The sequence below is a fragment of the Leptonychotes weddellii genome, chromosome 5 (genome assembly GCF_054177405.1).
Source record: "Leptonychotes weddellii isolate Sample4059 chromosome 5, ASM5417740v2, whole genome shotgun sequence".
In the NCBI taxonomy this organism is placed as follows: Eukaryota; Metazoa; Chordata; class Mammalia; order Carnivora; family Phocidae; genus Leptonychotes; species Leptonychotes weddellii.
Window position 1 is genome coordinate 129,087,237 of NC_138373.1, and position 14,920 is coordinate 129,102,156.

Here is a 14,920-nt window from a genome sequence, read left to right on the forward strand (position 1 = left end):
GAGCGCTGTGAAGTGTGCAAGGCTGTTGAATCACAGATCTGTACCTCTGAAGCAAATAATACATTATATGTTAAAAAAAAAAAAAAGAAGATAGCAGGAGGGGAAGAATGAAGGGGGGGAAATCGGAGGGGGAGACAAACCATGAGAGACTATGGACTCTGAAAAACAAACTGAGGGTTCTAGAGGGGAGGAGGGTGGGAGGATGGGTTGGCCTGGTGATGGGTATTAAAGAGGACATGTTCTGCATGGAGCACTGGGTGTTATATGCAAACAATGAATCATGGAACACTACATCAAAAACTAATGATGTAATGTATGGTGATTAACATAACATAATTAAAAAAAAGAACAGGTTGGATATGTATAAATAAAGAGAAACCTGGAAGGCAAAAAAAAAAAAAAGATTCCCTCTCTCCCTCTCCCTCTGGCCCCCCAAAATAAATAAATTAAATAAATAAATAAATAAATAAATAAAATGATGTACAGCTAGTCATTCAGCCTTAACTTAAAACATTTTACAGCACTACTGTACTTGTATGTACTTGCACATACAAAAATGGATAGTAAGAAGATTTTTATATATGAAGTTAACAAGAATAAGATCAACCAGTGAGCTAAGATTAGGACTAGAAACTGAAAAGGGATTATACAGAGGATGAAATAATTTTAAGGATATTCTAATGCCTAAATAAAGTTATGTTACTTAAATGAGATAATGAAGTACAGAGCCACATGCATAATAGAAACTCAGCTTCTTTATGGGTTTCTATAAATATCTTATAAAAATGTATTTAAAACCTAATTCCCAGACATTGGGCAAGTCATACTGGGAGATAAAAGATTTTAAAAACAGCGACATAGGCCTGCCATTGATGATCTCAAAGGAGTAGATTTAAATGTACAAAACTGATTTTATAATGCAACAGAAAGCTACCACAAGCTGTACTCTTTACAATAAACTTGTCCCTTGACCTTCCTACTTGACTGTATTTTTTGAGGTAAGAGTAGTATCTTATTTCACAGTGATATTTCCAGGGACTATCAAAATCAAGTGGTTTTTTTTTTTCCCCATCTAGAATTACTGTGTTTCTTATTTCTTATCATTATCCCTTTGCAATTTGCATTACTGTAAGTTTTAAATAAATTTAAGGTTGCAATCACATTGTTTAGAATGAAGGGTATTGAAAATGTGGCACTCTTTATGTGCCCCTGATGAATAAAATTATCTTTTTGAGTCTATTGAGCTAGATAACTCTCCTAAATATTTTATATGTATTATTTAATCTTGATAATAATATGAGAAAGTGCTATTGTTATCTGTTTTACATATTGAGAAATCAAGTCATGAAGAGACTATTTGCCCAAGGGAATACCAAAGAATTTATAAAAGATCCACAGCTATTAAGATCCATGTCCTATATAAATAAAATGAATAAGATGAAGCCAATTATGGATCCATCAATTAATATCCTATATAGCCCACCTTATTCTATGCAGGATTTAAGATATTTTCCAAAAATAGAATTTCCAAGTAGGATATATTACTGTTATTTCTGTTGTGATTATGTATTTACTAACTGCCATTTGTTGAGCACCTCCACTTATGTAAACATGAGTCTTGATGCTTTACACACATTATTTCATTATTTCTCACTAGTATTTCAGAGTCAGTATTACTGCTCTTGGACAGAGAGGGGAAAGGCAGAGGGTAATAGCAATTTGTCGAGTCATACAACTAGTAAAAGTTGGGGCTTGGGTCTCACCCAGGTCTGTTGAATTGTAATGTCTTTGCTCAGGAAATACATAGATCAAATAGAAAAGCAAGAAGAGCAGGAGAATGTGTAGAAAGATCATTTGGTTATAAGGTATCATACAGAATAAGAAGCCCATGGTAATCTGTCTTCCCTGACTAATGTTCCTTTGACATGTCAGTATGGTTTTTTGTAAATGGCTTAGATAATATGTAATATGTATTCTTTTTTATTTATTTATTTATTTATTTATTTATTTATTTATTTATTTATTTATTCATGAGAGACAGAGAGAGAGAGAGAGGCAGAGGGAGAAGCAGGCTCCCAAGGAGCAGAGAGCCCGATGCAGGACTCGATCCCAGGACCCTGGGATCATGACCTGAGCTGAAGGCAGACGCTTAACCATCTGAGCCACCCAGGCGCCCTGTAATATGTATTCTATTAAATGTATATACACAGGGTTTTAAAAAATTTGTTATTCTTATTGATAATTCATGTTGAATTCATATAGAAGTACCCTTATAATACCTTAGGTCACATATAATTACGAGGTATGCCCAAATATTGACTAATATTTTCCCTAATCTTGAGAAATATAATCTCTGTGAAACATGTAAATCATGCTTAATAATGACAAATTATTGCTAGACTAATGGAAATCTTCAGTTTCTACATGCTTGAAAAATAATTAACATTCTAAAAAATATACCACCTTAGCATTTACTTAAAATATGTAATTTGGGCTTTATACTATTTAAATCCTACTTTTCCATTTAGCATATTCAATTACATATTGCATTAGACATTAATTAAGCAAAGATTCTTAAAGTCTCCTTTTGCAAGATGATGTAAGATATTAAGAAAATGTATGTTGCCGGGCGCCTGGGTGGCTCAGTTGGTTGAGTGACTGCCTTCGGCTCAGGTCATGATCCCAGGGTCCTGGGATCGAGTCCCGCATCGGGCTCCCTGCTCTGCGGGGAGCCTGCTTCTCCCTCTCCCACTCCCCCTGCTTGTGTTCCCTCTCTCTCTGTCAAATAAATAAATAAAATCTTTAAAAAAAAAAAAAAAAGAAAATGTATGTTGCCTTAACTTGTGGTTTTATGTTAACCTACTTTAAATGTATAATTTTCTACTCTTTCTTCTACCCCCTGTTATTTACATCACTATTTTCTTTTCTTACAGTTCAACAAGCAAAAACTGCAACTGTACCAATCCCCCATTACCAATAAATTATAGGGCTCTGTGCTTACAATCATCCTATTTATTTCATAAAATTAATAGGTTTAGAATGCTCTTGGCTATAAAATGTACATAGAATTTTTGCAACTTCTTTGTTATGTAAATATAATATTTTAAGGCAAAAGATAAACCATTAATTTATCTGTAAAATTAATGAAATGATCTTTTTTCTATTTCTCATCCTATCAGTTGTCTTGCTTACATCTCCTATATCCCAGCTCCTCATATGCAGAGGAGAGAAAAATAGGGTATATGGTTTTTCCTGTAATAATGCCTTTTACCTAATTTGCATTTACGGAAATTTTACTTTATTCCATCACAAATATCAGGAATTTCAGAAAGAAGCTATAATTTTATTTTTTTTATTTTTATTTTTATTTTTTTAAAGATTTTATTTATTTATTTGAGAGAGAGAGAATGAGAGACAGAGAGCATGAGAGGGAGGAGGGTCAGAGGGAGAAGCAGACTCCCTGCCGAGCAGGGAGCCCGATGCGGGACTCGATCCCGGGACTCCAGGATCATGACCTGAGCCGAAGGCAGTTGCTTAACCAACTGAGCCACCCAGGCGCCCCAAGAAGCTATAATTTTAAATAGTAAAGCAATTCCTCAAATAAAAAGATGATGCCATAACTAGAAAATTTTATTATAATTTTTTTCACATTACTAGTATTTCTGTGCTTTGTGTTAGGTATTGACTGTGTACTTAATCAGATAACCAAGAATATATGAATGGTTTGTTACTATGTTTACTATCATAAAAAAAATATAACCGCTCCAGAGAAGGAATAAGCCAGAGCTGAACTTTTGTCTTATCTTGCTTTTTGTCTAGATCCCATGGTCTGTCTAGCATTATTCAGAAACAATGAAAATAAAGTTTCTGTTACAAAATCACCAAAGATGGCACAGCCCAGAAGAGATGGTTACTTTGAAGGTATGGTTTAATCATAGATATGTAGAAAGGTAAAAAAGATAAAAATGGAGTATGGAATTGTTGAATCATTATATTATACACCTGAAACTAATATAACATTGTATTTTAACTAACTGGGATTACAACAAAAAGCTTAAAAAGATAAATAAAGGGATTTGTAGGAAAAAAAGATGAAGATGTAAAAGTGTATTTAAAATAAAATTTTTAAATCCTCAATAGTCCTGAAGTACAAATGTAAAAAATTACATATAAATTATAATTAAATAAAAGTCAAAATGCAGTTTTTGGAGCTAAAATACTAATTTAGTGTATTGATTCATTAGCACACTAGTTCAGTATTTGCATCAGTGCTTATATAACTTTAAATTTATTATATTTTATGTGAAACTCTTATAAAGCTGTTTCATCAGTATAAGTAATTTTATTTAAATTTTACACTGATAATATTAGCCTCTATCAGTGGAAGTGAACCCATGTGGAAATGATATTCTAATATATTTACTTCCCGTATACAAAAATTGCATTATATATTATAAATGAAACTCTGGAATTTTAAGTATTTTGCTATATTTGAAGTTTGCCCTACTTACTTTTGGGGAAAAGGTTTTACACATCTAAAGGGCAGATTATATTTCTGATTTCAACATTTGGAAGAATTATGGACACATTATCAAACAAATATTTAAATATATCAGAGAAATAAACATGACATAATAAGTTTGCCATTCTTTCTCTTTAATATTAAAATGTTCATAATTTTATCTATACTTTTGGATTATAATTTCTAATAGGAAAATATATTTGAATGGAAGTGGACCACTTAGAATTTTTAAGACTTTGTCTTCTGTACATTTTAAATAAATCTTAAAATTTATGCATTATTACAGCATGATTGCAAATAGATACTTTAACATTTCTATTCAGTAATGTCTCAAACCAAAGAAAATTTGATTAACACCAACTTTATACTTTTCTAGAGATGCCTATTAAATATGTAGCAGTGGGAGGACATGGGGTCTAGAATTTTCTTCAAAGTATGTAGCAATAAATATATACATAAGAAGATAGGTAAAACAAGTGTAGCAAATTATTGAAATTGTTGGATCAATAGATGATAGTATATGGAGGTTTGTTCTACCATTCAGTTTTTTTAATATTAAATTTTTTCCTTGGAAAAACATTTTAAAAATTTGGTGGGCATTGAAGGTGCCAAAAACCAGTATTTCAAAAAAATACTTATCAATTAGTATTTTAATACAATTAAAATATGTTTTCAGTATAAGACTTGGGTTTTAAACAATTATCGTATTACAATCTTAATTTCACCATTTCACTATAAAAGAAAGAGTAGAAGGTCTACTAAAATCAGTAACAATTGCACAGATATTACCTGTTAAATATAAGCATTTTTACTTTAGAAAGGCAGTGCCTGGTAAGAAAGATAACGGGCATTTTTTGCCCTTTAAATTAGCATGCATCTCAGAATCAGAAGGGAAAAATCTATCCCAGCATGTTCTGCATTATCTCTTGTTCTGTGAAATGTGAAGACATGTTATCATCTAGAATAGTATATATGAATGTATGGTATATTTATGGGTTTGTGTACTGATATAAAATATACTAGGAATAGTTCAAATAGCAATAGAAAGAAAGTGGCCTGTAGAACATGGAACATTTCTACCTGTGCTTCATGATAATGAAGTTATATGTTTTTGTTTACTTTCTCCCATATGAAATGTGTTTAGTTTAGTTTACTTTTTTATTTTTTATTTTTTTGCAACCTCAAGTACATTTGGCATTTCATTCATTTCACTTAATGGTCATTACGTATATACCAGATATTCTAGTGACTGATAGTTATTTTCAGGGTTGTTGGGGTTTTTTGTTTTGTTTTGTTTTGTTTTTAAGGAATGGGCTTGGCAAAAACAGTTGTACATGGAAGAACTTTTTTTCTTCAACCAGTATGTTTATTTCTGCCTACTTTTTTTTTAAGAGGAAAAAGTGAGGCGAAGGTAATTTGATCATTGCTGGCCAGGCTGGATCCCATGGTATCCTTTACCTGCTGCTCTGGCCTCCCAAGGCTCCTAGACTCACACTATTTCGTAACTGGCCAGGAAGGCCAGTCAGCTTCCACATAAGTAGCCTGATTCACCCCAGTTTCCCAGTAGAGGGCACATTTTAAAATCAGGTCTTTTGAGATATAATATCAATTATATAAAATGCACCAGATTTAAGAGTACAATTCAATCAATTTGAATATATTTGCAGATACACAGCTATCACCACAATCTCATTTTAGAGTATTGGAGGGACTTTTCCCTTAAAAAATTCAAATAAAATTAATAGTTGGGCATTTAACCCTCCCCCCCGCCCCGTGAAAGTGAGGGAGATCAGAATTAAACTTCATTGTAGGTTTAGATTGAATGATTCTATGTGGAACAGTATCTCAGCTCAATGGCATGCCAACACTGTTGTATTATTTCCTTTTGTTTTGTTGAAATTAGATGATAGTATTATTTGACTATTTCTCTCTATTCCCATTTATTTTATAATAACATCTGATTTTTTAAAAGCTGAGCTTAAAAATACTTTCTTCTCTACTTTGCAATTTTATCTATGGGGGTTTCCGTGATTTCTTTTGTAAACTGTACTAAGATTCTTTGATTATTATTGCTGCTTTTTTCTGAATGTCACCAGAAGAACAGCGAGGATGGTGAATATTCTCTATTAGGCCAAAAAAAAAAAAAAAAAAAAAAGCACTTAAATTTAAGGAATATTTAACGAACTATCAAATTATATTAAATGATGTAAGGTAAAGAATTATTCCCTTTTAATAGACCATGTTTTACAAAATATCCTTCTTTTGTTTTGTTCCAAATTTTTATTTTAATTCTAGTTAGTTAACATACAGTGTAATATTGGTTTCAGGAGTAGAATTTAGTGATTCATCACTTACATGTAATACCCAGTGCTCATCACAACTGCCCTCCTTAATACTCATCACCCATTTAGCCCATCATCCCGCCCACTTCCCCTCCAGCAACCCTGTTTGTTCTCTATAGTTAAGAGTCTCTTATGGTTTGCTTCCCTCTCTTTTCCCCCACTTCCCCTATATTTATCTATTTTGTTTCTTAAATTCCACATATGACTGAAATCATATGCTATTTGTCTTTCTCTGACTGACTTGTTTTGCTTAGCATAATATACTCTAGCTCCATCCACATAGTTGCAAATGGCAAGAATTCATTCTTTCTGATGACTGACTAATAATCTGTTGTATATGTACCACATCTTCATTATCCATTCATCAATTGATGGACATTTGGGCTCTTTCCACAATTTGGCTATTGTTGATAATGCTGCTATAGACATTGGGGTGCATGTGTCCCTTCGAATCAATATTTTTATATTCTTTGGATAAATACCTAGAAGTGCAATTGCTGGGTCGTACATAGGGTAGTTCTATTTTTAACTTTTTGAGGAACTTCCATACTGTTTTCAACAGTGGCTGCACCAATTTGCAATCCCACCAACAGTGTAAAAGGGTTCCCCTTTCTCTCCATCCTCGCCAACATCTGTTGTTTCCTGTGCTGTTAAGTTTAGCCATTCTCACAGGTGTGAGGTGGTATCTCATCGTGGTTTTGATTTGTATTTCCCTGATGATGAGTGATATTGAGCATCTTTTCATGTGTCTTTTGGCCATCTGTTTGTCTTCTTTGGAGAAATGTCTATTCATATCTTCTGCCCATTTCTTAACTGGATTATTTATTTTTTAGGTGTTGAGTTTGATAAGGTTCTTTATAGACTTTGTTTTTATTTTTTTTTTAAGATTTTACTTGAGAGTGAGAGAGTGGGAGTGAATGCACGAGCCCGATGGGGGGAGGGGTAGATGGAGAGGGAGAAGCAGACTCCCTGCTGAGCCAGGAGCCCAATGCAGGGCTCCACTTGGTGCTGGATCCCAGGACCCCAGGATTATGACCGGAGCTGAAGGCAGACACTTAAATGACTAGGCCACCCAGGTGCCTCATATAGATTTTGGACACTAACCCTTTATCGATATGTCATTTGCAAATATCTTCTCCCATTTTGTAGGTTGCCTTTTAGTTTTGTTGGTTGTTTCCTTCACTGTGCAGAAGGCTTTTATTTTGATGAAGTTCCAATAGTTCATTTTTGCTTTTGTTTCCCTGGCCTCTAGAGACTTGTCTAGTAGGAGGTTGCTATGGCCAATGTCAAGGAGGTTGCTGCCTGTGTTCTCCTCTAGGATTTTGATGGTTTCCCATCTTGCATTAAGGTCTTTCACCCATTGTGAATTTATTTTTGTATATGGTGTGAGAAGGTGATTCAATTTCATTCTTCTGCATGTTGCTGTCCAATTTTCCCAACACTATTTGTTGAAGAGGCTGTCTTTTTTCCACTGGATATTCGGTCCTGTTTTGTCAAAGATTAATTGACTGTATAGTTGTGGGTCCATTTCTGGGTTTCCTTTTCTGTTCCATTGGTCTGTGTGTCTGTTCTGTTTTCATGCCAGTACCATACTGTCTTGATGACTATAGCTTTGTAATATAGCTCTAAATCCAGAATTGTGATGCCTCCAGCTTTGCTTTTCTTTTTCAAGATTGTTTTGGCTATTCGGGGTCTTTTGTGGTGCCATACACATTTTAAGATTGTTTGTTCTAGCTCTGTGAATATCTATTTTTTTAAGTTTAATTCAACAGATTTTATTAATCATTTCCATCTTAATTGTAATTCTATCTTGGTTAATAATTTTAGGTGATATTAATACTACAATTTTGGTCCATATTTTTTCTGTTTATTCACTTAAATTATATAGTTTATGATTATTTATGAAGAAGGCATAAGGCTTACTGATAAAATTTTAATGAGTTCATCTTATTTAAACTCAAAACTGTACAAATAATCTTGAATATCTATTTTACAACATTCATGAGATAATGGCAATTTTTATTTAGCTGACAAATTTGAGCTTTAGCCTAATGAAGACTGGGGAACCTGCTCCCCAGGTAACCTCCTACATGTGCTGTGTGTTAGGTATCAGTCAATTATTCCTGTGAGACATGACTAAGAGCCTGAGAATTTTACAGGTTCAGCATTGATTTACTTGATTTATTTGTTTGTTTATTTATAATTTATTTATGTTAGGTAACTGTTTTGGTTTACCCTGTATCACCCATAATCCCTACTTAGGTTTCAATATCTGATCTTACCTTAGAATTTGAAACACTTTCCTGATTATTACCTTAAAGATCTCCCAGCAAGTTTCCTTTTTTATGTTAAAATGCTCAATTTAGAACCTGACGTCCCTCTTCTATAGCTATCACTGGTATAAAAAGAAACCTAGCTTAATGGTTGCAAGTCTAGATTCCTGAGTTAGTCTAACACAGTCTGAATCTTGGTTCCACCATTTATTGGCTTTGTGGCCTTTAGGGCATTATTTAACTTCCCTGTTTAGAATTGTTTTTCACATGTAAAATTGGATACTAATAGTACCTCCTTGTTGGGGATTACATGAGTTCCTACTTGTGAAATGCTTGAAATCCACAGTATAAATACATAGTTAAGTCCTCAAAACTTGTAATCATTGGCAACAGTCATTTTAAAAGTATAGCTTTATTTTTTTTTCTCTTGTTTGCAATTGGTAGTATTTACTATATTTCTTGCTAGGTACTGTGCTAAGAGTTTTACTTAAATTCTCTGATTCAATCTTTACAAAAACTCTGAAGAATGTATTATAACTGTCAATATGAGGAAACTGGTTTTGAGAGTTTGAGAAGTGATTTGCCCAAGGTCATACAGAGAGTAAGTGGCTGAAGGGGAATGGAGATAATTTCTTTATCAAAACAATGCTAGCGAAAATCAAACAAGATGCAGACACTGAAGGGCGAAGGTTCTTCGATAACCCTAAAATGTATATATAAACTTAGAATCAAAATATTTAGGAAAAAAATAAAGACTAATTATTAAATTAGGTAAAACTCTGGGAAACTAATAATCAATTTTGTTCTCTATTAGTTTCTCATAGCTTGCATTAATATATATTAAGAAACAGTTTAGTACCAACATGGTGATAAATATCTGATTTGTGTCTTATAATTAGTTCCTATTTTACCTAATATTATTTTAATGTTATTATGATAACCTAACATTGTTAAGGACCAAATCTATTAGACTCTAAGGGTGATCATGCTTTCAATCACCTGTTTTAATTTTCAGATGGATGAGAACATCTCCACACAACCTAAGAGTAAACCTATATTTTTGCTTCATTTACTCTTCTTATTATTTATATACAAATTAAATGACTTTCTTGCCATAATCTGCTGAAATTTTAAAATTTGCTACTTCTAAACCAATGCCAAATTCAGACTTTTGGCTTTAGCCAAGGAAGGAAGATAGACAAGTCAGGAAAAAAGTTGGATCTGGCCCAACAACCTTCTCAGAGAGGCAAGTTTTGTCTTAGCTCTTCCATTCCCTGGGACATTTTACTTGATTTTAATGTTGGGTTTTTTTAATTCCCAGCTGGTGCTGTCATCACTAGCATGCTTTCTATTTCTCCTTTTATAAAACTGAAGATTTACACGTACCATATGTCCTTTTACATCATAGATGTTCAAATATGTTCATATTAAATTTTTGAGCATTGAAGACATTAGAAGACCTTTAACTTCTATAATTTTTACTTCAGAGCATTTCTAATCAAATCATCTTCCTTTGTGGTATTTTTTATTGTATGATTACAAGAATTTTCTTCTCCAGCTTTCTTCCTTTTAATACCAGCTTAGGGCACAGAGTCACATAATGTAGATTGTTTAAAAGTAGGTCTTGTATTTCCATCCCTGTATAGAGTACTTGCTAATAGTGCCAACGTGATTAAACATTAAGAACTGGTAGAATAAATGCAAGCAACCAAAGAATACCTGAAAGTCATGCTCTAAAGAAGAGATGCTTGCAATCTTATTTCTACTGAACAAGACTCAATATTAGTCAAAGTAGACAAGGGAATGAATATTCATAAAATCTGATCTGTCCATGATTATCTCAGTTTGCAACAATAACTATTCTTTGAATTACTATTTTCCTACTAAATTTTAAGCTCCTTGGTATTCATGGCCCTTAGGATAACACCTAATGCATAATTGATACTTTATAAACTTTTTTGGTGAATAAAAACACAAAGGACCTTTAAATAGCTTCAAATATAGATGGAGCTGCAAGATGCTTATATAATATCCTTGAATATGCTGCTTCCTTTGATGAACTAGATTCACTGTCCAATGCATTGCAGGAAATCTCTTCACTTGACTAATTCTTGTCATCTCAAACATTAATCTTTTAAGAAAACTTTTTTGATTCCAGCTTAGAACACAACTCATTGTGTTTCCACAGTATCCTGAATAAAATTTTGTCTATCATATAATATAATGTAATATGATATAATAGCCTCTTTACTCTTGCTTGTCACTTACTGCTTTTATGAGGCATTATTCTATGTGCTTTATGTATGACAAGTAAAGAAATCCTCACAACAACATTTTGAGGTAGGAAATAAAACTTTATTCTTACTAGAAAAGTGAAAATCTGCCTGCACTTACAAAGAATTAGAGATCAACTAACAAAATCTTGTCTAATTTTTGTATGAACTTTTTTTTTATTATTTTTTAAGATGACTAATAGAAGAGGATTTGGGGAAAGTCAATAGCAAAATATAAAATTGAAAAGCAAGTGGGAGGCCCAACTTAGAGATAATTGTAGATCAAGAGCTATATTTTAACCTCCTTTTAAAAATTTAATATGGTAGCTTTTTATATAACTAAGTATCTAAAATCTTTCCATGACCTCTCATTGCTCTTGGAACAAAAGTTATCCTCCATATTGTGGCCCACCTGAATATAAATGTCAGACCCCTTTTCAGTTCCTCAAATATGAAAAGAAATTTTTTACTTTGAGGCTTTTGTATTTCATTGCCCTCTGCTCTCCACACTTTGCACAAATGACTCTCTCATTGTTTAGTTTGTGTTTCCACTCCCATGAGAGGGCTTTCTCTTACAGCACTGCCTAAGTAGCCTTTTCCTCTCTACCCAGTTACTCTCTCACACAGCACCTGCTCCATTCATGGCATTTATCTGCTCTTGTCCTATTTATTAATGTAAGCTGTTACATATGGGGTACTTGGGTCACTCAGTTGGTTAAGCATCTGCCTTCGGTTCAGGTCATGATCTCAGGGTCCTGGGATCGAGCCCCGCATGGGGCTCTCTGCTCAGTGGGAAGTCTGTTTCTCTCTCCCCCCCACCTCAAATAAATAAATAAAATCTTTAAGAAATCCAAAACAACCTGTTACTTATATGTTGTTTTTTCCACTAATAGAATGTAAGTTCCATGAAGGGAGAACCATGTCAGGCAGACCTTACACAGTTATATCCTCAGCACTTAGAATAGAGCCAAGTATATATTTGGTAGTCAATAAATATTTGAATAAAAAAGAAAATATGTTTATGTAACATGCTTATAATTAAAACTCCCTAAATGTATTCTAGACACTATCATGCTATTTTTAAATATAAGGCTCAGAATTATTTTAATTTTCTATGGAAAAAAAATCTGATTAGGAATTCAGTCCAGTAAAGCATGAAACAAACTGTAATTTTTTAAAAATTATCTGTGGATAAGGTAGATTCAGGAAGTGGTAATCCAGGGTCAGAGAGAAGCTGATTAAACTCTTCTTTATCCAATTAGTTATAAATGGTTTGTATTTTCTGCTTCCCCCAAATTCAGCCAAAAGAGAATATTTATTCTGTATTCTATAGTGTGTGTGGGGTTGGTGTGTATGTGTGTGTATGTGTGTGTGTGTGTGTGTATATATATATATATATATATATATATATACGCATCTTATGTATATATCATCTACATATACATATACACTTTATGTTTTTGTGTGTGTATATCTGTATATATGGCGGGTATATAATTAAAAATGGGAGAGGTGCCTGGGTGGCTCAGTTAGTTAAGCCTTGGACTCCTGGTTTCTGCTCAGGTCATGATCTCAAGGTCATGAGATAGAGCCCCGGGTCCTGCTTGGGCTCAGTGGGGAGTCTGCTTTCACTCCCTCCCCCATCCTGCTTGCAAGCATTCACACTCTATCTAAAATAAATAAATAAATAAAATCTTTAAGAAAATAAAAAATGGAAAGGGATTTCAGAGCTCTTAGAGTTCTTTGAAATGAACCATGGTATGTAGGCTTTGAGATGTTACTATTTTCCATTCAAAAAATACAAGAGGACTTCCACTTCCGGTAATAGAAGACTATATAATTCAAGCCAATCCTCCTGCAGAGAACAACTTTAAAAGCTGGAAAAATTATTTTTAAAGAACCTAATTGAAGTCATTGGAGAACTAACAAGGAAGTAACGAATTATAAGTCAAAAAGGAAATACAAGGAGCTGAGAAGCTGAACAAGCTTTTGATAAAGTCACCAGTATAGGTGAATTGCAAATATACTTTCTACTAGCCTCTTGCCAGAAACAAATATAAGCCATCTCCAAAAATAGATAACATCAACCCACGCTTCAAATTATCTCTACATTTCTTCCTCTGCAATATTTGGCACACAAATTAAAAAAATAGGCATAGAAGGATAGGAGACAGCATCATTGAATAACATGAGAACAATGGACAAAAATAGAGCCAACAAGATCTCAGATAATGGAGATTTTTTTAATAAAGATTTTATTTATTTAACTGACAGAGAGAGAGAGACAGCTAGAGAAAGAACACAAGCAGGGGGAGTGGGAGAGGGAGAAGCGGGCTTCCCGCCAAGCAGGGAGCCCGATGCGATGCGAGGCTTGATCCCAGGACCCTGGGATCATAACCTGAGCTGAAGGCAGCCGCTTAACCAACTGAGCCACCCAGGTGCCCCTAGATAATGGAGATTTTTAAAGAAATATACATAATAACTTTTGGGATACAGAAGAAATTGAGAATTTCAATAGATATTGAACCTAAAAATATCCAAAAGGAAAGTCTATAACTTGAAAGCACAACAACTGAAATTAAGAACTCACTGGTTAGATTTAACTACAGATTAATCAAAACTGAGGAGAGAACTACTAGATGGGAAAATAGCTCTGTAAGAAATATCTAAATTGAGGCATGAAATGAAGGAGAATAGAAAATACGGAAAAGAGAAGAGACATGTGAGATATAGCAAAAATGTCTCACACACATGTAATTACAGTCCAAGAAAAAGTGGTGAGAGAGAATGGTGTAAAAGTAATATCTGAAAAGTTAATGGTTGAGAATTTACTGAAAATGATGAAAAACTTCAAGTTGTGGATTGAACCACGAAACATATATACATACAAAGAAAACCACACTGCAGCACATCATAGTAAAATTGCTTTAAAAAAGGGGTGGGGGGAGAGAACATTTTTTTTAAAGAGCCAGAGAAAAATGTTTATTATTCTTCAAAGGAGCAATAATAATGAATAATGAAGCTGGCTTCTAAACAGAAAGATGAAATCCAGAAGACAATTGTGTTGTGCCCCTCCCCAAATTCAAGGGTTGGAAGACCTAAACCTCTGATTATATTTGGAGATAAGGCTTTTAAGGAGATAATTAAAGTTAAATGAGGTCTGCAGAGTGGGTCCCTAATCTAATAGGACTGGTATACTTATCAAAAGAGGAAAAGACCTCAAGAGTATATGCTCACAGAGAAAAGGCCAAGTGCGGACATAATGAGAAGGTGGCCATCTGCGAGCCAAGGAAAAGCATCTGAGAGACTAAACTTGCTGGCACTTTGATCTCAGACTTCTAGCCTCCAGAACTGTGAGAAAATAAATTTCTGTTGTTTAAGCATCCAGTCTGTGGTATTTTGTTATGGCAGCCTAAGCTGACTAATACACAGTGTAATGCTATCTTCAAAGTACTGAAAGAAAATAAATGCCACCATGAAAGTCTATACCCAGCAAAACTTTTATCTTCA

At 33.7% G+C, this 14,920-nt stretch overlaps 1 protein-coding gene across 1 annotated transcript in view; it reads left to right on the forward strand.

The window, feature by feature from the left end:
* Positions 1-14,920, forward strand: part of LRRIQ1 (leucine rich repeats and IQ motif containing 1) — a 181,256-nt gene that overhangs the window by 100,175 nt on the left and 66,161 nt on the right. Inside the window, exon 22 of the mRNA XM_081818979.1 lies at positions 3,820-3,921. Within this exon, the coding sequence (XP_081675105.1) occupies positions 3,820-3,921 (102 nt within the window). The remainder of the gene's footprint in view (positions 1-3,819; positions 3,922-14,920) is intronic.